This window comes from Falco peregrinus, chromosome 2, assembly GCF_023634155.1.
Source record: "Falco peregrinus isolate bFalPer1 chromosome 2, bFalPer1.pri, whole genome shotgun sequence".
Lineage (NCBI taxonomy): Eukaryota > Metazoa > Chordata > Aves > Falconiformes > Falconidae > Falco > Falco peregrinus.
Genome location: NC_073722.1, coordinates 40,380,795 through 40,402,820, shown reverse-complemented (window position 1 = coordinate 40,402,820; position 22,026 = coordinate 40,380,795). Strand labels below are relative to the sequence as shown.

The window sequence follows — 22,026 nt, the reverse complement described above, 5'->3', positions numbered from 1 at the left end:
TGTTCCTTTTTTTATGTTATGCTTCAGCTTTGAAGTGCTAACCAGATGCCCTGTCTGCATCCAGCTACTGAATCCTATACCTTAATAAACTCCCTTGCTTGTCTAGTAAATGACCTTTGGATAGATCATGTATATTCCAAGGTATCAGATATTTGGTCTAAGGCTACAGAAGAGACAAATACAAACACTTCAAACTGAGCTGAAGCTATGAAACTCTGTAGTACTGCTCCCCGCTCATGGCTTCACAATTAACAGCACAAATAACACACTGTTGTGCGCACTGCACTCCTTGAACTGTGGTGGAAAAAGAGGAAAGCTACATCACAGCTTTCTCAGCCCTCAAAAATCTTTCCTGCCACAATCTTTGAATCCTCATTCCTCTATCCAGCTTCTATCACTGATCTCCCATTCATGTATATATGTCCTGGGAGCATGATCTTTTTAAAACAAGTCAATGCGGTGTGTTTGAAAGCATCCATTGACAGAATATCAAAAGCCTTAGCAGCCAATCTGTAACTCAGGTCCATGGCATCAACAAGACTCATCTCAAGAATGTTCAGACCCAGTAAACTCATTTTTCCCCTCTGCTGCAACATTCTGTCTTTGCTGTGCCAATAATTTTCTGCATAACCAGACTGCCCTGAATCTGGGAACTCTAAGACAGAGGGGGTGCAAGAGAGGGATGAGAGGGACAGCACACTGTCTCTTTATTTACATTTCCAGCCTCATCAAAGCATGCATACCAATCTAACCTAGAATTCCACAGGACTTGACACACCAGTATTGGTGCCAAAGCCCCCATGTCTCCATGGGGTTTTAGTTACTACAGTCAAGCGTGGAGACTCTGTTCTTCCAGGAAGAACCATCCCTTTGTTCGAGGGAATTCCATTTGAACATAATCAGTCTCCTTGAAACCAGCTACAGCCTTAGAAAGCTAGCACACACAATGTCCTGAAAAATAATCTGTCTTACTGGTCACTTGCCTAACTGAGGCAAGTTTTGAAGGCAGATGAGCCATAATCCTGGCACAAAGCAGGAGTTCCGATAGTCCCTTTCAGTGGCAGCAAGCTGTTAGATCAGTTGTTCTGCAAGCAGCATTACTTCTGTTTTGCAAGCAAACATCACCTATCTTATCAAACGTTACTCTAACAAGGCACCTCTAACTACAGGCCAAACAGTGTGGATGAAAGCAGCCATGGCATTTGTACTTTTTTCTATCAGGTTTACAGGTGGGGTTTCCAAAGCCTAAGGCTAAGCAGCCAAGGCAGTGTGCTCAAGGACAGGCTAACACAGTCAAGCAGAAAAAGGAACAGATGATTACAAAGTCTGGAAGAGCAGAAAAAAATGAGAAACTCCTCCTTTAAAAAAAAAAAAGTTAAGATGTCAGCATGACTTGAAGAGTTTGAGGTTTTATCTGGGTGCACCAGCTCTTCAGGCTTGAAGTATAGAAGATCTTTAAAGCTAAACACCAAAACCCTGCTTTTTAAGTTAGCGACAGAAGGAGGGGAAGACAAGACAACATGTTAACATCAAAAAGATGATGTTAACAAGGACGACAGCTGATAAACAACTCGTACAATAAAGGACATGGGTAAATATTGCTTGCAGAACACTGATAGGCTAGCAGGGAAGGCATCAGCTTACCATAAAACAATTAGCCCTCCAGAATACTTGGGTTTTGTGGTTTGGTTGGGGCTTTTTTTTTTTTTTTTAAGTATCCAGTACAGACAGGATCTTTCATACTGAGGCTTTAATAGTATACTACAGAAACATATGAAGTTAAATTAACAGATATAGGTAGCGGAAAATAAACAGGAAATGAAACAATGACAAAGATAAGATACCTCCAGAAAGCACATCAGGAGTCCTCAAACAGAACAATGGGGATGGCTATTAATTAGGAAACCCCACGCCTGTCTCCAGCTGAGTTTAGTAACTCCCAGCCTATTCCCAACTCATCACAAGGGTGTAGTTAGACAATGACTCAGTTGAACAGCTCCCTGCTGCCCACAGAGCTATTCCTGCTCCTTCTCCTTCAGTCAGTGCTCATCTGACCTCTCAGTGAGCTGATTTAGTTTGCTAAATTGGCAGAAAACTACTCTGGCCAAATACAGGGTAGGGGGGGAAATAAATCTGTCTGTTCAGTAAGATGAAGTGGGTGCAACATATCAAACAACCACCAGCACTGACGCAAACTGCATGTGGGGAGGGACAAAGAGGAAAGGGAAGAGGAGCAGTTCAGGGGCAGGCTGAGACTCCCTTTTGCACAGCAAAAAGCATTCACCCCAGACACCTCTCATGTCTGTAATTTCACAGTTGCTAAGCCGACATAAACATAGCCTGCAGGTAAAGAGAGCCCTGCTTTGTCCCAGCCAGTCTCAAAAATCAAAACAAAGAAAAGTTGTTCCATAACACATTAAACAACCACGTGAGCTCTAGGGACACCAGGCAAGTAGCAGAAAGGTGAAGCTGGAGAATGGACAGATCACCTTCAGATATTTGCCCAAAAGCCACATGCAGTTGTGGAATTGCCATCAGAAGTGACACAATAATCATTAAAATAGTCCCTATTTGGAAAGGGAATTGGATGAACAATCAGCACAACATACTAAATGCTAGTGAGGTTTCTCCCACATCCTAAGTGCAAGAGCTCTGTGTGGGATGGGTGTATCAGAGAGAAAAAAAAAAAGTTATCTAAAAACATAGTAATACACGAACAGAACCAAGATAAAATAAACTTAAAGACTACAGCCTCTAAAGCATTCCAGTCCTCTTCAGGGAGGATAAAAACTAAACATCAAGGTCTGTAAAAGTTTACCTTAGCTATGATGAACTTTGAAACAGTCTGATCTACAATGGGAATAACAACTACAGTCAGATGTCTAGACATACCCTACTGAAACTAAATACATATCCTCAGAAATTGGATCAACTTAACCATGAGCTGAAAATCTGTTGGGAGGCAAGATGCAAGAAACACCACTGTTAAGAAAAATAGTTTAGAGTATAATTTGTTTGATATGCTGTTTTCTTAGCAGCTTTAACAGCAACACACTCCAGCTGAGATATCACAGCTTTTTAAAGATGTCTGACATGCCAACCTTCAAATTCCTTTTTCCTGTCAGTTTCGATACCTTTTCTCCCCAGCAAAGAATGCAGGAACGCTACCATTCAACCACTTTAAAATAAGGTAATAGCATTATTTTTTTAAAAAACAGTTATAACTATATTTAAATAACTGTATCAATAATTGGTCAGTTCTCATCGCTCTTTGGAATTTCACAATGCTGGTTTTAGTTTCAGTATAAACATTAATCTACTTGAAGCAAAGCTATAAAAGTTTATATTGTTTTTATCTCACAGCCCAGTATGTAAAATTAAAGTTGGAGTGAGGGAAAAGCATTAATTCTAGGTCATTAAAGACAGCCAAGTGAAATATAACATGCACTGACTGTAAAAAAAGTTATGAGTATGTTTTCCATACAAGTCAACAGGACTCAAAATGTAAGACTACATATTTTTTGTCATCTGAAGCTTGCATTTGAAGACAGATTTAATGTTTTTATAACAGACTGACATGCCTGCTTAATCATAAGTTATGCAAGAAATTCTACAGGCTACATTAGACAGGTCAGATTAGACAACAGTCTCATTGTGGGTGCTGAAAGATTAGTGCAAAGCACAAGTCTAATAACAAAACACACTTGCTGTATTCCTGTAACACAAATGTTTATTTATTAAGAGGTATGGTCTTATGCATGGACTTAAATACTCCACACTGAGGATTACACAAAGCAATTCCTTTTGCCTGTAATGCTTTCCCTAAAGCTGTACAATGTCTTGAGTAACCACTCTTTGCTTGGAACTGACTTCAGAGTTAAAAATGGTCAAGAAATACTACAGTGTCAATGGCAAGATGGCATAACTTTACATATTTTATGAAATTAGACTCTAGCACCAAAGGTAAAAAAACCAAGTACTTTATCCTGTATGATTAAGTTTCACTGTAAGGGTGACACAGTGACCTTAATAGGCCTTCTAGCTGTAAATTTGCTACTTAGCCAAAGACTTCTTAAACTCTTACCCTAAAGAATGTGGGCTAGGATGAGTCATGCTATACAGTTAGCATCAACCATAAGAGAACTAGGTTATACACATTTACAATATTTTTGTGGCTCAATAAATGAGCTTCTTCAAGTTTTCTTGCTACATTGTTTAAAAAATAACCAAGCCACGCCCCCAAAAAAACCCTGAAAAACAGGCTGTTGTATCATTTCATAATGCAAGCCTGTTACTACACATAGCTTCTTTAGGGCTACGTTAGATTTCTCTATCTTTAACTGCAATACATTATTTAAACAATCACTCCTTAGTCCTTTTCTCTAAGGAATTTCAATCACCACTCCTGATTTTTTCCTTTAGTGTCTTGATAGTGATTATATAATAAGAAACAAGAGACAATGTTACATACAGAAATGATATTAAAGCAGTACAAAAACCCCTGTTACTTTCCTACAGAATACTTGCACATGCAGCTTTATTTCGTATCGCTCTTCTCTCCCAACCCCAGAAGCAGCACTGAAACCACATGCTGTTTATCTGCCACCATTTAACTTGTAACTGCTTTCTGGGTTTCTCATGTGACTCTTTAAATGTATTTTGAATTACTTCTCCTGAGGCAAGACCTCCCTCTCCCTAAATTCAAGTTTTATTAATTCTGTCAGTTTTCTAGTTATTCCCCCCATCCCCCCACCTTATAAGCCAAGCCTGTTCACATCCGCCACCCTCCACAGCTCTGCATATCACAATCCCCGGCCCTGGTGCTCCTCTGCTCTTTTCCACTCCCTTAACCTCAGCACCTTCTAATCCCTTCCACTTCCCAGCCTCCACAGGAAAATCAGCTGCAACACACGTGCTTTCAGTCTTGAACTTTTATGCCAAGCACCAGCTAGAAAGCAAACCCTGCCTAGACAGCTGAATGTTTAGTCCACTTAGATATACATTAAATTCTCTCCATCTTTCCTTCTATTTGGACATTTAAAAAAAAGACTCTCTTTTCTGTCCAGCTACTGAATTTTCATCAGCCTCGCAAGAATGTTGATATTATTACTATTGTACCAAGTTTGCCTGAAATTAGTAAACAGGCTTAAGTAACAATGTAACAATCAGATAGCTGTCCATTCACTGAGAAACAGGGCTGGGGCTTGGGGCAGGAAGCAGATGAACTTCATCTTTCTGAAACTCATGATACCTTTATCAGTACAGGGAAAACAAGAAGGGGAGGGGGGCGGGCAGGGAAGAGTAAAACTAACCTAAAACACAAAGGATTCCATCAGGTTGCGATTTGCTGCTCTGTGTCAGGATACTCTGAATGTTTCGAAGGCGGCTGCAACTGCAAAAGAAAGAGAATTCATCCTTAAGGTCAGTGTTTCAAAGTGCTCAAATTTGGTAGGCTAAAGAGTTGACATAGCCTTTTTTCCTTTATTATATAAACTAAGTGGACACACTTCAACTTGAGTATCTTTTGTTTGAAATACATTTAGACCTCATATCAAACTATCCCCAGATTATTTATTTTTGTCCACGGAAAGATGAAGAACATAGCCCTGAGAGAAGATTAGAACCTGTAACTACCCCTTCTAACCAAGCACCCTGTTAATCTCTAACCTCTAGCAAAAATGTCTGTTCAGGGTCCTTCTCACCAAGCCAGCAACATTCCTTTCTCTACCAGAGAAGTGGAGAGCACAGCAACACGGGGCACGTGATGCCCAAGCAGAAAACTAACAAGGGAAGGGACCGCAGTAGCTCCTACACCCCAAGAGAAATCTGCTGAAGATGTTTCAGCACCTCCAGCACCATCAGATGGCTTCCACCTTGTTTAACTATGTAACACAGACACATCCCTGACTTCTTACAAGATCCAAGTGAAAAGCAGGATACTGGTGTAGGACAAATGGGGGGAAGGCACAGAGAACTGTTTCCACTCGCAAACCTGAAGGGTCTCATCCACGTCCTCAGCTAACAAAGCACCAGTGTCATGCTATCCGCGGTGTCCCAGTGATGCTTTTGCCTACCAGTACCACAAAACCCAAATGGGTCACCCTGTCGTTATTACAAGCACATACATTAACAGAAATGCAGAACCAAGGGAACTTTCAGACAGGAAAGAGAAAGCAATTATTAGCAAACACTCCAAGAGACAGCTCCTGACCAGGAGATTTTCTCTTATTATTTAAGTTTCAGGTGCTACAGTTCTTCCTTGAATCTGGCATTACCCACTATAATTTTATTTTGTCCATAAAGGAAAAATATAGAGCCAATACTCTGATTTAACGTAGCAAAAGCTGAACTCTAGAAGAGTGTCACTTTGTAAGAAAGACTTTTTTTCTGCAAGAACAATTAACAAACTGAACTTATACTAGTGGGCTTCCAGCCAAAGTCAACCACAGCTCAGAACAACTCTAAATAAATACTACTTAATGCAATCATAAAAGTAGGAACTTTTCCCCCCTTCTATACCCAAAGAAATAACTAGATCATCTTCGTAAGATACACATTGCCTCTCTCATGACTTCTGTATACAAACCATGACATTTTCCTAAAATGAACAGTTAGGGAAGTTTAGAAGCCTAAAATATAATCTTTAATATCTACATTAAAAAGAAACGAAACCATACCAAGTCTTGCCAAGATTTTCATAATCAAAATTAATTGTTTATATTATAAAGTTGAATTTGATTGTCCAATGTGTCTTTAAGCCAGACAAAAAATTCAGCTACAATAGCCAGACAAAGAGCAATATAATTTCTGCTTCTAGGCAACATTTTGTGAGCTTGTTTTAATACAGATAGAAGGCAAGGAATTTCACTGCTGGTATTACTGAATGTATTTCTTGTTTATAGCCTTGTTTATATAAGTATGAGCTGTTCAGCTCTAGGAAACAAATGTCTCTTAGAGAAACACTGAAACAGAACTAAATTTATGATCATCTCAAACAAGAAAGTAAGGTCAAGTATTCCTATTTTCATAGTAACTTCTGTCAAGTAAAAAGCAAATAAATCTTTTCAGTGCTACTACAATTATCATGCTCTACTTTCTCTGAAAGACAGAATGCACACAGAAGGTTTACGTTATAGCTAATCTAAATGCAATCTGAACATCTGCAGTAAAGGACAGACATTTGAACATTTGTCATGGGGAGTACAAAAGCAATGCAAACCACTCCAATTCTATTTTTCCCCATTTTTAGGTTGCCTATTTGAATTCTCAATCCCTCAATTATTCTTTTTGCCTAAAACTTCCCAATTCATATTATATGCTATACTGTATCACAGTCCACTGTGTGTATGAATAGATATTTTGATCCGGTCTTAGACACAGAAACAGACATTAAATCCACTGATGACAGCAAAAAGACACAATTAGGCACTATCAGATGCTCTTGCCCAGGTAGGTGATGTCATAAAGTTTGTGAAAGAAACACAACTTTCTGCTGCACGTTTTAGCAACTTCTAATTAGAAGTTCTTTAAAACCTCACCTAAAACTGAATCTCACAGCTATCCAAACTTAAGGTTTTGTAGCTTATTCTGGAAGATTTTCATCTCACCACTAAGCAGGACCTCAGACTACCTAGATGAGAGATGATGGCAAGCTACACAGTGCTATTATTTTTATGCTCCTCATGTCACGAGATCAAGGGCAGAAAGTTACTAGGCTCTTCACTGTGGTTACACACGAATTTGACTTATTTCATCTTTAGTACGCAAACAAGCGTATAGTCATTTAAGGACCATCTGTGGGCAAGTAGTATTGCTAGAGCCTCTGTAAAATACAAGAAAATGGAAGCAACTTGATGTAGAAAGCCCGCATGAAAACAAATACACTTCTCAACCCACCTGCAAAGGACTGCTTAAGAGAAGCCCATGCCTCCCAAGACTGTCTAAAGGACAGAGTAAAAGGACTGTGAGAAAGCATGCCAAAGGACTTCTGCAATGACACAAGCAGCTTCCATACTGCTTTTTATTAAATCATTTACCATATCAGGGGATGCATCTTTCTGCTTCTGCTCAGTGAGAAAAGAAACTGTCATCAGAAAAAACAACTATGAATACTTGCGATCTGAACACATAAAAGGTAGATTCTAATTCAACTCCTCAGAACCAAGATGCAAAAATCCTTCTACTACCTGTGTTCAACTGTTACTCTCAAGGCAAATGTAAGCAGCCCTCCAGCCAAAGACAGGTTCTTCTGGATTGCAAAATATTTTTAAAACCTGTTATGCATTACAAGCAGACCATGAATACATACTTTAATTTTGCTATCCTCCCCTCCCCTTACTGACCACTTTTAAAAGAAAGGAATGATGGGAACTCAATTTGACAAAGAACAAGTATGGAAACTGCTTGTAAGAAACTCATGGGGAAAAATGCTCCCATTTATTAAAAGAAACATTATTATACAATACAAGGTAAGTTATTCCTAAAATCTTTAAATCTTAATTTCACACTAACAGGTTCAACAAAGGGCAGATCTGATCAAATATGTTTATAACTTAAAACAAAGTAGTGTTGTAAGTCTGTGCAACAAGACCGGAAGAAAAAAGCAAAATACAGACAGTTTTTGTCTTCTTTAGCTCTGTCAAAGTGTTTTCTGATCTGTTCAAGCAAACCATGGTCAGGGTGAAAAGGAAAGAGGAACTGGGGGAGGAAAGTAGTTGCACATTTATTCTAGGTTGGGTATTTCTTTCCTTCCTTAAATTTTGATTTAAGATTCAGAACTTTACTCTCCTAGAATTACTTTCAGTATCTTGTAAAGAAATTATAACTTTGCTGCACCCCTTAAAAATACATAAACCTCTCAGAATAAGCTGCTAAAAAACTTCTGCCAAGTAAAGTTTAATGTCAGTGGCACATTTCCTTCAGGAGACAGTCCTGATATAAAAAGGAAAAAAAGCACAGGGCAAATTAGATGTTCATTATTTTGTAATGATATGTATGACCATAAAGATGTTTATTTCAACCTTAATATTAAACAGCCTTCAACAAAATATTTTTCCTTGCCTCATTTAAAGAATATTTCTTCACAGAAATATTTTCAACATCATTTCAAGTGTGTATAAAACATTACATTCAAAGGCTTCCATTAAAAACAGAAGACTTCTGTGTCTGAAGAAAGACATTATTCAGAAATAGTGACAAGGATAATTAGAATTCTTACTACATGCTTTTAAACAATACAGGCTAAACTGTGTATAAAAGTCAGAGGGGGAAAAATGGCATTTTCTTGCATTTCGCATTAAACAGTCATCTGACAAAAACAAAGAAACTGTCCTGGGAACAAAAATCCATGACTTTTCCCGCCTCCAAAGCAAGCGCCCTAACAAGGGTTCTGACTTTTAACTCCTTTTCATTTTACCACAGCAACACAATTTCAAACAGAAACAACGAAGAACAAACTCCACACAACAGCATAACCCTCTGGGCTTTAGGAAGTTTTCCTGGAAGATGTGGCTCTGGATCCACCCACACATAACCACAACTAAATTTCACAGTAGCTTGCTGCTGAAAAAACATCATTAGGTGTGTTCGAAAACACATTTACATGAAGCCCTTCTAAGGAAGCCCCAAATTCCTGGACTTCAGTAAGACCTGGACAAGACATAAGCTGCAAACTACTTATCCAACTATATCCAACGAGACAACCAGGCTTCTTTAGTTGTGGATAAGAAGTTGAAGTAGGTGAAGTGAGATTTTTTCCAGCATGCACTTTCATGAACAGCATGAACAGAAGATGCAGTTTCTACATCTTCTTAAGCCAGTAAGAGTCTACAGTGCTGCAAGGACAGTCTCGCCCTTCTCACTGCCTTTGTATCTGCACTAACCATCTTGAAGCCATGTGTAAAGTCAGATCAGCTTATGGATCCAAACAAACTCCAGCCCGGGAATTAAAAAAAAAACAAAACCAACATATAAGCAAGCTGATCTGACTGCTGATGAAGGCAGGGCAGAAGGCAAAGCCACATTTTGAGGTGGCATCTGGCAATAAAGTGTGCTTGGGCCAATTAAGAAACTATATGTTGAGGTACTTTATATTCTGCTAATCTTGGACTAGATCCAAAAAAGGAGGAAGATAATTGACAATCATTAACTTCTAAGAATTAGTGCTCATCTGTTCATGTCTTCATACTAATTATGCAAAGTACCTTGCTTTACAACAGTCTAGCCTGTCACAACTTAGTAACAGACATGGTGCTGCAAGCCATGTATATTAGCAAATACAGAGAATATTAACAGTGCCTTCCTCAATCAGGAGGAACACACACATTTTTTTAAGTAACTCCACACAGAATTTTGATTTTATATGTGTCCACAACACGTTACTTTCGTCTGCATCCCTTCTTGCTAGCTGAATTTATTCTGTGTGCAAGTTTCCTCTACGTAATATTGTAATCCAGTGGTACTAACACAGCAACGATATTACCATTGATCCCTGATCAGTCCCCAATTGATTCCCACAGGATGGCTTACCATACATCTGGGATGGCTGCAGCTATGGTTAACATGCAATTCAGCTGACAAAGGATGTGATTTCACCACGCTGACTACGTTTTGCTTCATCTTGGCAGATGTTACGCTCCTCCCCCACAAAGGCTAGGCAGTCTTAAAAACCCACACACGGTAAAGCTTTGACAGATAACAGTGAACAAGGGGCAAAACCTGAGACATCCCTGGCAAGCCTGTGCAAATCCTCATATTAACAAGGTTCATATTCAGGAAGTGACTTGAATAGATTTGTGCTGTCTACCTAAGACAGACACTGGTTTTGACAGTAAGTACTTGATATTAAAATAAATAAATAAAATGGAAAGATAAAACAGTTTCTTTCCGCAAATCTCACTTCCTGTTAACTTGCTGCTACTACCATCTGTTTCCACTCTACTTCCCCCCCCCCCCCCAAAAAAAAATGAAGTTTATTTTTCATGGGCCTCTTGTTGACCTCACAATTTTGACCAGAAACATTATTATTGTCTGCTTATTTCCCACAGTCTCACATAATCTCCATCTTGAACATTTCTGTGAAAACAGAAACCTGAAGTCAGACAGTTAAAGACTCTCAGAATCTCACTGATTTCAAAAGTAGCTTATCCAAAATGGACTAGTTTTCAACAATAACATACTTTCTCAGGTGTTGTTGTTTGTTGGGTTTTTTTCTTAGCTCACCTAAACAACTTTTACTGCTTGGCAATCACCCAAGGCAACGGCATTCACCCACCTCAAAATACATGACAATTTTCCAGCTGTTTTCAACTCTTCTCTACAATGAACACAGGGAACTTGATTGCAAATAGGAAATCTACCAACCTCAAAAAAACACTTCGCATGTTTAGCAACAGAAAGTAGCACTGAACCTTGAATCCCGGGCTCAGCGTTGGGCCCCTCACAGCCAGACAGACACTGAGGGGCTGGAGCGTGTCCAGAGCCGGGCAGGGGCTGGGGCACCAGCCTGGGGGGGCGGGGGGGTCAGCCTGGAGAGAAGGGGGCTGGGGGGGACCCGGTGGCTCTGCAACGGCCTGGCAGGAGGCTGTAGCCGGGGGGGTCGGTCTCTGCTCCCCAGGAACCAGCGACAGGACGAGAGCAAACGGCCTCACGTTGCGCCAGGGGAGGGTGAGATTGGGTGTGAGGGAACATTCTGCACCGAGAGGGCTGGCAGGCGCTGGCACAGGCTGCCCGGGGACGGGGGAAAGTCACTGTCCCTGGGGGTCGTCAGAAACCATGTAGCTGTGGTGCTTGGGGACATGGTTCAGTGGTGGCCTTGGCAGTGCTGGGTTAACAGTTCAACTCATGATTGAAAGGTCTTTTCTAACTTAAATGACTCTATGTAATATTAAAAATGGAGGTAAAGGAAAAAATTGCAGCTCTGTGTGCATTTTACAGGACCAGATTCTTGCTTCTTGACCTTAATAGTAATATTCAATTCTGTAATTCAGACACCTCAAAGCACACAGGAACAAGCATGAATCCCTTCTTACTAAATGTCTGAGAGTACCTGATGCCATTTGCAAATTACAAGCTTGCTCAGCATCTTTGGCACTTCAACATATCTAAAGAGTGGTATTATTTATTAAGTAACCACACCAAGATTCATGCTGGCATCTTCTATAACCATGCTGGATAGTGCAGCCTTAGGTTAAGCAACTCACAGATTGGACCTCAGTATCAGCTAATGGACTAGAAATTAAGTTCTTCCATGGGTGCAATCAAATGATAGGTTGTCCACGACCTACACATCCATACATGCCAGTTAGACCTGCAGCCTTGACACATTCTCTGTTTTAACAAGCTCATTTACAAATACCAGGTCTGTACTTTCACTTCTTAAAATTGCAGCATGTTATTGATGCCAACCATTCACCCTCAAAAAACATCATCACCTGAGAAAATGACAGTATTTGAAGAAGCAGGAAAGACTAGCAGCTTGAGTGTAATTATGCTGCCATCACTCAATCTCTGATCAGGAAAACAAGGCAAGTGTCTGGCACTTCAGCAAAAATCAGAATCATAGAATTATCTGGATTGGAAGGAACCTTCAAAGATCACCTAGTCCCAACACCCTGCCATGGGCAGGGGCACCTTCCACTAGACCAGGTTGCTCCAAGCCCCATCCAGCCTGGCCTGGGATGAGGTATCCACAGCTGCTCTAGGCAACCTGGTCCAGTGCTTCATCACCCACACAGTAAGAGAATTTCTTCCTAACAGCTAATCTAAATCTACCATCTTTATTTTAAAATTACCCTTTGTCCTATCCCTACAGGCCCTACTAAAAAAAGTCTGTCCCCACCTTTCTTATCAGCCTCCTTTAAGCATTGAAAGGCCACTGTAACGTATCCCCAGAGATGTTAAGCTACAGTGCCTTAAGACTAGATTTACTTTCAGAGCCCATCACTAGACCACAACCACTGCAAAACACAAAGCCAGATGCTTTGCCATCAGTTCAAGCTGAACGACCACGAAGAGGTAACTTCAGCTGAAGCTCCACAGGCAGCAGTTAATGCAATAGCTCTGATTCTCTTCCTGACTGCCTTTCCTTCCCTAGCACTTTTTCTACCTTTCTATTCCTATCAAACACATAGTCCCACATATCTCTTAACTTGGGCTCCAGCCTAGTACTCAACAGACCCTAAGCCATCCAACTTCCCCAACATGGTAAAAAATTATCCATATTCAAGGCATGGGGCTTATCTTATTGGTTTTTTTCCTCCTGTAAATCAGAAAGTTAAATTAGCTCTCTCCTTGAAAATCTGAAATACAGTGCATCCCCTAAAAAAAAATTTGGTGAAACTGTGCTATTACAAAATCCTGAACCTCAACATAATTACATAAGGAACACATGGATACAAACTGTTAATCTTTCAACACAAACATGTCCCCTGCTAAAACTGGTTGGGAAACCGCAACAACTCTTTCGTCCCTGCACCACCGTGTTCCCAAACACCCCACCAAATACTCCTCTGAAGCCACAGGGGGGGAAAAAAAGCCACATACTTAACCACTACGTAATTAAAACCAGAATGGTTTAGAGGATAATATTAGGCATATAGGCAGAGACAACATAAAAATTAACCCAAGTATTTATTCTGCACTTCCTCGCACAGGTACATGGAGAGAACTAAGCTGTATTATGTTACCAACATGGGTAATCAATAATGAGGATTTGCCTACTCTGATTTACATAAAGGTAATGCAAACTTGTGTGGGTCCAGAGCCCTACCGAATAAATCTAGATGGTGATATTTAACAAAAGCATTTAATAGAAATTTTGTTCAGATATGCATGTATTCTTAAGGAAAATACTCGCTACTAAAACCAGACATGAAACATGACATCACCTTCTAAAAAGGCATACCCTTTTTTGGGCAGTACTCATCTCTTAGCTATGGGATTTTTTCTTTTTATTTACAAAACCGTTCTTTACTTGCTTTTGTTGTTACAATGCTGAGGTTCACCCTGGTAAATGCCAGGTCTCAACACACCATATGGCAGACCAAAACTCTGAAGTATGTGGAAGAAGTCCAAGAATTATCTCTGCCCATTTCTCTATTCTTTATATAGTCTTTAAGAATTTTTCCATTCCTGTTTGGGACTTGGGGGCACGGGGAGGAGGGTAACGGATAGTTTTGTTTTAAGTTATTTTTATTAACTGCCTGGTATCTGCTGACTGCTTGGGAAATTTATTGCAAACACTGGCCTCCCTGCCTCCATCTGGCCTGAAAAAAAAAAAAAAAACCCTGCACAAGAACGAATGTTGAAGAGGAAAAAAAATTAACGGATGACATGCCTCCTACAAACATGCCAAATTACAGATGCTGTCTGGATCTCTCCGTGGAGCTCAAAAGCTTGCAGATGTTCACAGAGAGTCTGAATGTTCTCATGACAACTCTAAAACAGGATCTCAGATTACAAAAATTACTCATAAAGAAAGAGGCTTGAGTGGAAACCATTTTCTCTTCCAGCTTTTTTTTTTTTTTTAACCGCCTTGGTATTTTGTTACTGATCACGAAATTTTAGATGCTTTCCAACTACAAACAAATACTAAGAATTAAGATCAATTTATGCAGTGAAAACAGTATTTGAAAAGGTCACTTTTCCTTCCCTCTTATGATCAATTCAATTTCTATCTGCAGGCAGAGAGGCAACACAACCGAACAGAACAGCCATGTTCATCTATTTCAAGCAAACAGAACCTCCATTTCTCTCTCACAGTACAGAATTTCTCATTTCACAGGCATACTGTCTGAAAAGTGAAAAAGCTTTTGTACCCTTCTTGTACAAAATCTAAAAACCTTTTTTTAAAAAAAAAATTGAAAATCTACAGCAAACATAGACCCACTTAAACACCCAGAGAGCTTAGACAGCTGTTTGCCTGCAATTTACATGTAATGTCCCAGTTACTCTATTATCTGACTTCACCCTGGTAAATACTTCCATGTATTGTGCTGTAACTATTGAAAGCACCAAGCACTTCAGTTCCCGATTTGTTCTTAATGATACTATAGAATAGAATCATAGGATCACTTCAGTTGGAAAAGTCCTTTATGATCATCGAGACCAACCGTTAACCCAGCACTGCCAAGGCCACCACTGAACCATGTCCCCAAGCACCACAGCTACGTGTTTTTGGAACGTCCCCTGGGACACTGACTCCCCCCCATCCCCAGGCAGCCTGTGCCAGTGCTTGACAACCCTTTCAATGAAGACATGTTTCCTTATACCCAACCTAAACCTCCCCTGGTGCAACATGAGGCCGTTTCCTCTGTTCAGGTACTTGAGATAATACACTGCAGTCTAATACACACAGGGGTGCACCTTAAGTCTCTAAAAGGAAACAGAGCTCTAGCAACCTAAGGATACCTGAGCTGACACCTGAGCTCTCACAGAGCCAATGCTATCATCTAACATATCCCCATGCCCCATCTCTTGTCAAGCTCTATCCCCCACACTTCTGAAGCCCAGAGATTGTCATCACCTTCATGCCCTCAAGCCACTCTCCACAAGCCACCCAGCAGGCGCCAACACAAATACACTTTCTCCTTTTTCTCCATAATCCCTCAACACCCCTGCAATCTCTGCTAGCTCTACCCCAGTTTGGCTTGCCTACATTTCACAAGCCCTTTTTCCCTACTTCCAAGGTAACCCCACACCTACTCCCTCCCAAACCAGACCCAGGCTTACCTCCCCACCGTAACACCACCCCAAGCCCACTCTCTCCAAACCAGCTCCCCTCCAAGGTCCCCAAATCCTCTTTTTGTCCCCTGGCCCCCAGTCCATCGCAGCCTCGCACACACCCTCCACCAGCCGGATTCAGGATTCGCCAGTCCCTACACCCACAAGGTCAAGTCAGGCTCCTGCCTGCCATCCTGCCGAGGCCATCCACACTTCTACCCCAGTGCCACCTGCAATATCAGCCTGCCCCCACAATGGCCCACCCTCCTCCCCACAGCCCCAGCCCCCAAGACCTGCTCCGAATGCTCCAGCCCCCCATAACCACCCCAACACTGCCAAAACCCCCTACAATCCCCCCAAAACTCCTTTATGCCCCCTGCACACCACAAAAGCCTCTCCTTCATGTCCCAAACTCCTTTATTTTTACCTACCTCTGTCCCCCCAAAGCCCTCTAACCCCCCAGCCCACCCCAACGCCCTTCACACCCTAGTTTCTCGCCACTCTGCCCCCCCCAGCTCTCCGAGCACCCCAGCTACTCCCCCCAAACCCCTTAACGCCCCCAACCACTCCCTCAAACCCTCTGCATCACCCCCTTGCCGCTGCCCTCCCGCCCCAGCCCCGCTCCCACGCAATCCCCCCAAGATCCGTGGCCCCCTCCACACCCCCGGCCCCTCAGAGCCCACCAGCGCCCGGCCCCACCCCACCGAACCCCTCAGCGCAGCCCCGAAGCCCGGCCCCTGTCTGTCAGTTCCTCAGCGTCCGCCCGCTCCCTCAGCGCCCTTCCGCGGCGGCTCCCCCCCACCCGCCGTTACCTGAGGAAGGCGCCGGCGGCCCGGGGGCGACGCGGCGAGGGGCGCGGGGCCGGCGGGAGGAGCGCGGAGCGGCCGCACAGCGCCATGACGACGGCGATGCGGTACCGGCAGGAGGGAGCCGGCAGCACTGCGGGAGCTGCGCCCCGCCCCGCCTCGCCCCGCCTCGCCCCGCCCCACCCGTACCCACCGCGCTCCCCGCCGCGGGTTGGGGGGGCACAGCGGCGCGGCCGCACCGCTGCCCGCGCTTTCCGCCTTCCCGGCTGCCTAAGGATTCAGGCCGAGCCTCTCGTCGGCTCACACGGAGTGGGATCGGAAAGGTTTCTACCGCTGGCAACAGCTGGGCGCAAACATAGACGGGGATACGGCTGGTTCCCCCCCTCGGGCGAGGAATAGGATCGCCCAGCTTATGCCCCTGCACACACACCCCCGGCTCAGCGACCGTTCTACTGCCCCCCCCTCCCCGGGCCGCTCATGGGCGCGTCCAACCCCCAGCATCTTCCCCCCCAGGCCCTGGCGTGGGCTCGTCCAAGCACTGCAGCCCCATGGGGCGACGTGGCACGGAGCCCGTGGGACGGTGTGACACGGACCCCACGGAACCCCACAGGGAGGTGTGGCACGGAGCGCACGGGACGGTGTGACATGGACCCCACGGGAGCCCACGGGGCGATGTGACGACGACCCCACGGAATCCTGCAGAGAGGTGTGGCATAGACTCCAAGAACCCCCTGAGGCAGTGTGACACGGACTTCACAGACCCCACGGGGCGGTGTGACACAGACCCCACGGATCCCAGGGGCGATGTGCCCTGGCCTCCCCCCGAAGTGCTGCCCCCATGGACATGTCTGAACCCATGGGCATGCCCCGGCCCCCCACGCCCCCACATTGCACCCCCGTGTCAACCCCTCCGGAACAGCCATTCCCTGCCCCGCCGCACCCCAGGACCGCGGCACCCCGGTCGGGCACCCCTTGGGGGGAGCCACCGGCACCCCCATCTCCCCCAGTCGCCCTCTTGTTACGCCCCCCCACATAACCCCCCCCTCCGCCCAGCATCCATCTGCGCATTGCCGCATCCTGGTACCAGCACGGCCACCCTCACCACCCTTACGGGCACATTTTATTCGGTGTACACGCAAAATTCACAGCCCCCAGCCCCTCCCGCAGACCGAATTCTGCCTCCTCGGTCCTGGCTTGCCTTGCCCCACTGGGAGCTGCACCCCGACACCCCTGCCCCTTTATTTCCCCATTTTACTGTTACTACATCTTTCCCCGGCCCCTGGGGCTGTGTGTTGCATCACTGCACAAAACCAAACCAAACCAAACCACCAAAAACAACAACAACAACAACAAAAAGAACAAACCAAAGAAAATCAACTGTCTCCAAAAAAAGACAAAACAAAAAAACCCCAAAACCTCCCTTAAAAAAAAAATCAAATCAAAACAAAACAAAAACAAAAGAAGCACACCCAGCTTCCAGCACCAGGATGCTGGAGCAGGGATTTTAGGTCCTACACACGAACACCTCCAAGTATCTCTAATTAAAGGGCGTGATGCAGGAAGGATCTGGAGCCAGGGTTTAATGCCACAGGGTTTGAAAGCTATTAACCGCACATCCTTCCGCTGCATCCTCCTGCCTCATCATGGCAGTGCGGGGAAGAAGGCAATAAGCCCCATGGCGTGGCACGCGCTTGAGTAAGCATTAAGGAAAACCCAGTTTGCTATTGCTGCTCTCACCCCCCCCTCCATGATGCTCCCCCGCACCTGACGTCAATCTGTGCCAGCCAAGCTCCCTGAACCCATCACTGGCCCCGTTAATCACCCGGGCTCCTCATCCCTGGCAGAGAGCAAGATAGAACCACTTGTATACATCTTATTTTAATGACGCTGGTATTTGCCCAGAGTGGCATAAACCCGCAGCCTTTAGGTGGGATGGGGGCATGGGGGATGCCAGCAAACTCCAGTTTGCTTTGCAACGGACCCCAGAGCAAACTGGTGTGGGCACACGCAGGGGGATCGAGAGCTCCCACACACATCTTGCTTTTAACCCGCTGCAGGTGAGAATGCATTCCAAGTCTTATTTATTTCCCCCACACCCCCCCCCCACACCCCCCCCCCACCCCCCCACCCCCCACCCCCAATCCCAATCAAATTGGACTTTGCTCACTGCTGCGGAGCAGAGGAGACAAGGTAAATATGCTGGGCCATGACCCAGCTGCCCTGAAGCAACTGGGAATCATTTTAGCTGGCCTCATCGACAAAGCTCAGATGGGTTTGATGGGCAGGTGTCCCTAAGCCATGGGTTACACTACCCAGCCCTGTCCCATTGCTGCCGGGGAGCTGGCACCATGTCCATCCCCAGTTGTATTTGTTAAGCCCTTGGCCATGCATTGAAATGAGCTTGCTAAGGCGGCATCAGCAGTGGGAACTGAAGCACCAAAAGGAAAAGTGGACGCCTTTGGTGTTTGTCAGCATTGCTAGAAACCCCTTGGCTTCCCTCCAGAAAGACCCTAAAATGCATGAGGGTGCTGAGTGGGACAGTCCCCTGCAGAGCTCCTGCCCGTTGCCCCCATCCCAGTCCGTGCACCACCAGCCTCCCAAAGGCTTTCGTGGAATCATAGACTCACAGAATGGTATGGGTTGGAAGGGACCTTCAAGATCACCCAGTCCCACCCCCTGCCATGGGCAGGGACACCTCCCACCAGCCCAGGCTGCTCCCAGCCCCGTCCAGCCTGGCCTGGGACACTGCCAGGGATGGGGCATCCACAGCTGCTCTGGGCAGCCTGTGCCAGCGCCTCGCCACCCTCACAGGGAAGAATGTCTTCATAGTGTCTAATCTAAATCTCCCCTCTTTCAAGTGTAAAGCCATTCTCCCTTGCCCTGTCCCTACACACCCTCGTGAAAAGCCCCCCTCCAGCTTTCTTGCAGCCCCTTTAGGCACTGGGAGGTGCGCTAAGGTCTCCCCGCAGCCTTCCCTTCTCCAGGCTGAACCCCCCCAACTCTCCCAGCCTGTCCCCACAGCAGAGCTGCTCCAGCCTCTGACCATCCCCGTGGTCCCCTCTGGCCCCGCTCCAACAGCTCCACGTCTCTCCTGTGCTGAGGACCCCCGAGCTGGAGGCAGCGCTGCAGGGGGGTCTCACCAGAGCAGGGCAGAGGGGCAGAGCCCCCTCCCTCGCCCGGCCGGCCGCGCTGCAGGGGATGCAGCCCAGGGCACGGGTGGCTCTCTGGGCTGCGAGTGCACAGTGCCGGGTCATGCCCAGCTCCTCATCCACCAGCACCCCCGGGTCCTTCTCAACAGGGCTGCTCTCCATCCATTCTCCACCCAGTGCTTGGGATTGCCATGACCCATGTGCAGGACCTTTCCCAGGCTCCCTCTGCACCTAGCACTCATGTAGGGAAGGGGATATGTCCTAACAGTATGTCCTTGTTGTTCTTACCCCACAACAAGCAGTGTCCTTAACATCCGGGTGCTGGCTCCTTCCATCTTCTTTTTGGCATGCAACCAAGACCCTGATGGCCATGATTTACTGCCATCACGGTGTTCTGTGCCTTCCCAGGGGTGTGCAGAGCTCCAAAGACCCAGAAACCCAGCAAGGCTATGGTGAGAGAGGAGAGGGAAAAAGGATATTCCCATGACAGGAGTTTGTGCAATTTTGCCCCCAAGGCTCTTCTTTCAGCCAATGATGGAAGATGTTTTACGCCCCTGGTGCATTGCATCAGGCTGTTACCTTCAGCCTTGCATTTCCCTTGGGTGCAGAACGATGGAAAAGCAGATCAACAGCCTGGAAAACACCCAACAGAGAGGTTAGACTTCCTGGAGAAGGGGGGATGGGGAAGGGGAAGGGGTGTCTGGCAGCACGGCTGGGAAAGGACACAGCAGCAACTATTGTTCCTGTTCCTCGGCTTCCTGAGCTTCACTGTCCCACTATTGTTCCACATTTTGAAGGCTGCAAAAGCTGAATGAAATCCGTAAGAATTGCCAAAGGAAGGAAAAGGAAAGCAGAGTGCTTTGGAATAGGAGGAGAGCTGCTGGTGGTGTTCCTTGGTGGGTCCTCCCGACCTAGATCTTGTCCAACAGTAAACCACCAAATCTGGGTTAAGTCTCTGTTTGTGTGACCTGATAGGGCTGGCTCTCGCGGTGCTTTCAGCATGGGTACCTCAACATTGGCATCGATGGAAACAGCTGCCTTCACACCCTCTCCCATGAATACCTGTTTATTTTTAGTAAATCCCTGCTGCACCAATGGAGAAAACAATGTTGGATAAACAGAGGCCAAAAATTGGCCCTGAGACATGCACCTAGAGAGGTCTTCCATTCCCCCACCCATGAGGAATGCCTAAACTTCTCACCTCTGGCTGGCAGCTGCTCAGGAGGCTGGAGGCTGCATTTTATTAAAAAAATAATGTATATATCCCACATTACTGGCATGTGCATGACTCCTCCCTGCAGAAGGCATGGGCTGCTGGGTTTGTTGGCTGTAGGAAGGCTTTGATGTCCCGGTGCATGCCGGGGAGCCATCCATGAGCCATCCCAGAGGACACACCAGGATGGTGGAACCCCAGGTTACCAACAGGAAGACCTGTCTCCATCCCTTGTATTCAACTGGGAAGAAGCAACCCCAGACCTAAAGCCAGAGGCCACAGCTCCAGCTCTGGCTCTCTCTGTGGTGCCAGGCACAGCTGAGATGCAGCTGGTAACTGGTAGCAGTGCCAGCACAACGCTGCAAATAAAAACAAACAGAAGAGCTTTATGGGGCACACAAATCCCCCTGTCAGCTTCCTATGAGCCAAGGATCCATGTGTTGGGGCTTTCCATTTTTTGTTGTTCTTAGCCCCGTGTAGCATCAAGAGTACAAGGAGCCATCTTCCCACCACAGCAGCACTTTTAAGGAAATAATTGAGACTTCTCAAAGAGAAAAAATGAAGCGTGCTGTACTTGCATGGTAAACCAACATAGTAGTCTCCTGCTGTGTTCCCTAAGAATTGTTTTTCCACCCTTCTGTTCAGATTTATGAGATCCTGTTGCATTTATGGGATCCCATAAATGTTTTAGCAGAGTCCGCCCTCCAGGCAGTGTCCTGAGAGCAGCGGATGTTCGTACCGCGGACAAACCTGCTGCCTACAGAGCTCTTCATGAAAAATGAATAGCACCAGGCACGGATAAAACAAGACTGTAACAAAAATTTCCCACTTTTCATCTTGGGAGGGAAAATTCAATAGTAAATTATAACGGCAACAAAAGAACTCCTACTCCATTTATCCAAGTTCTTCAGGCTAAAAAAAGATCTTAGCTCTTCTCAAGTGCTATTTTGGGAGGTGAGATATTAAGATTTCCTCTACCCTTAAATTGTTGGTTTATTATCGTTGCAAAAGGTAGCCAGATCGCTAAAGGCGAGTTCGTTCTCCAGCAAGCTGAGGTCTGCATGTCTATACCACCATGAATTTGGCACCGCACACCCATGAAGCGCAGGGTGGAGATGCAGGAGATGATGGAGACATG

The 22,026-nt window shown here is 45.2% G+C and overlaps 1 protein-coding gene across 2 annotated transcripts in view; it reads right to left on the bottom strand.

Moving 5' to 3' along the window:
- The window catches only part of DNAAF9 (dynein axonemal assembly factor 9), a 79,173-nt gene extending 62,483 nt beyond the window's left edge, over positions 1-16,690 (bottom strand). Inside the window, exons 1-2 of one of the 2 annotated variants that reach the window (XM_055794156.1) lie at positions 16,533-16,690; positions 5,313-5,392 (exon numbers count right to left, since the gene is read on the bottom strand). In XM_055794156.1, coding sequence (XP_055650131.1) covers positions 5,313-5,392; positions 16,533-16,618 — 166 coding nt within the window. In that variant the 5' untranslated portion in view covers positions 16,619-16,690. Of the gene's footprint in view, positions 1-5,312; positions 5,393-10,527; positions 10,596-16,532 lie in introns of those variants that run through there. The other variant, XM_027777172.2, reaches the window with a different exon arrangement.
- Positions 16,691-22,026: the final 5,336 nt, after the last annotated feature.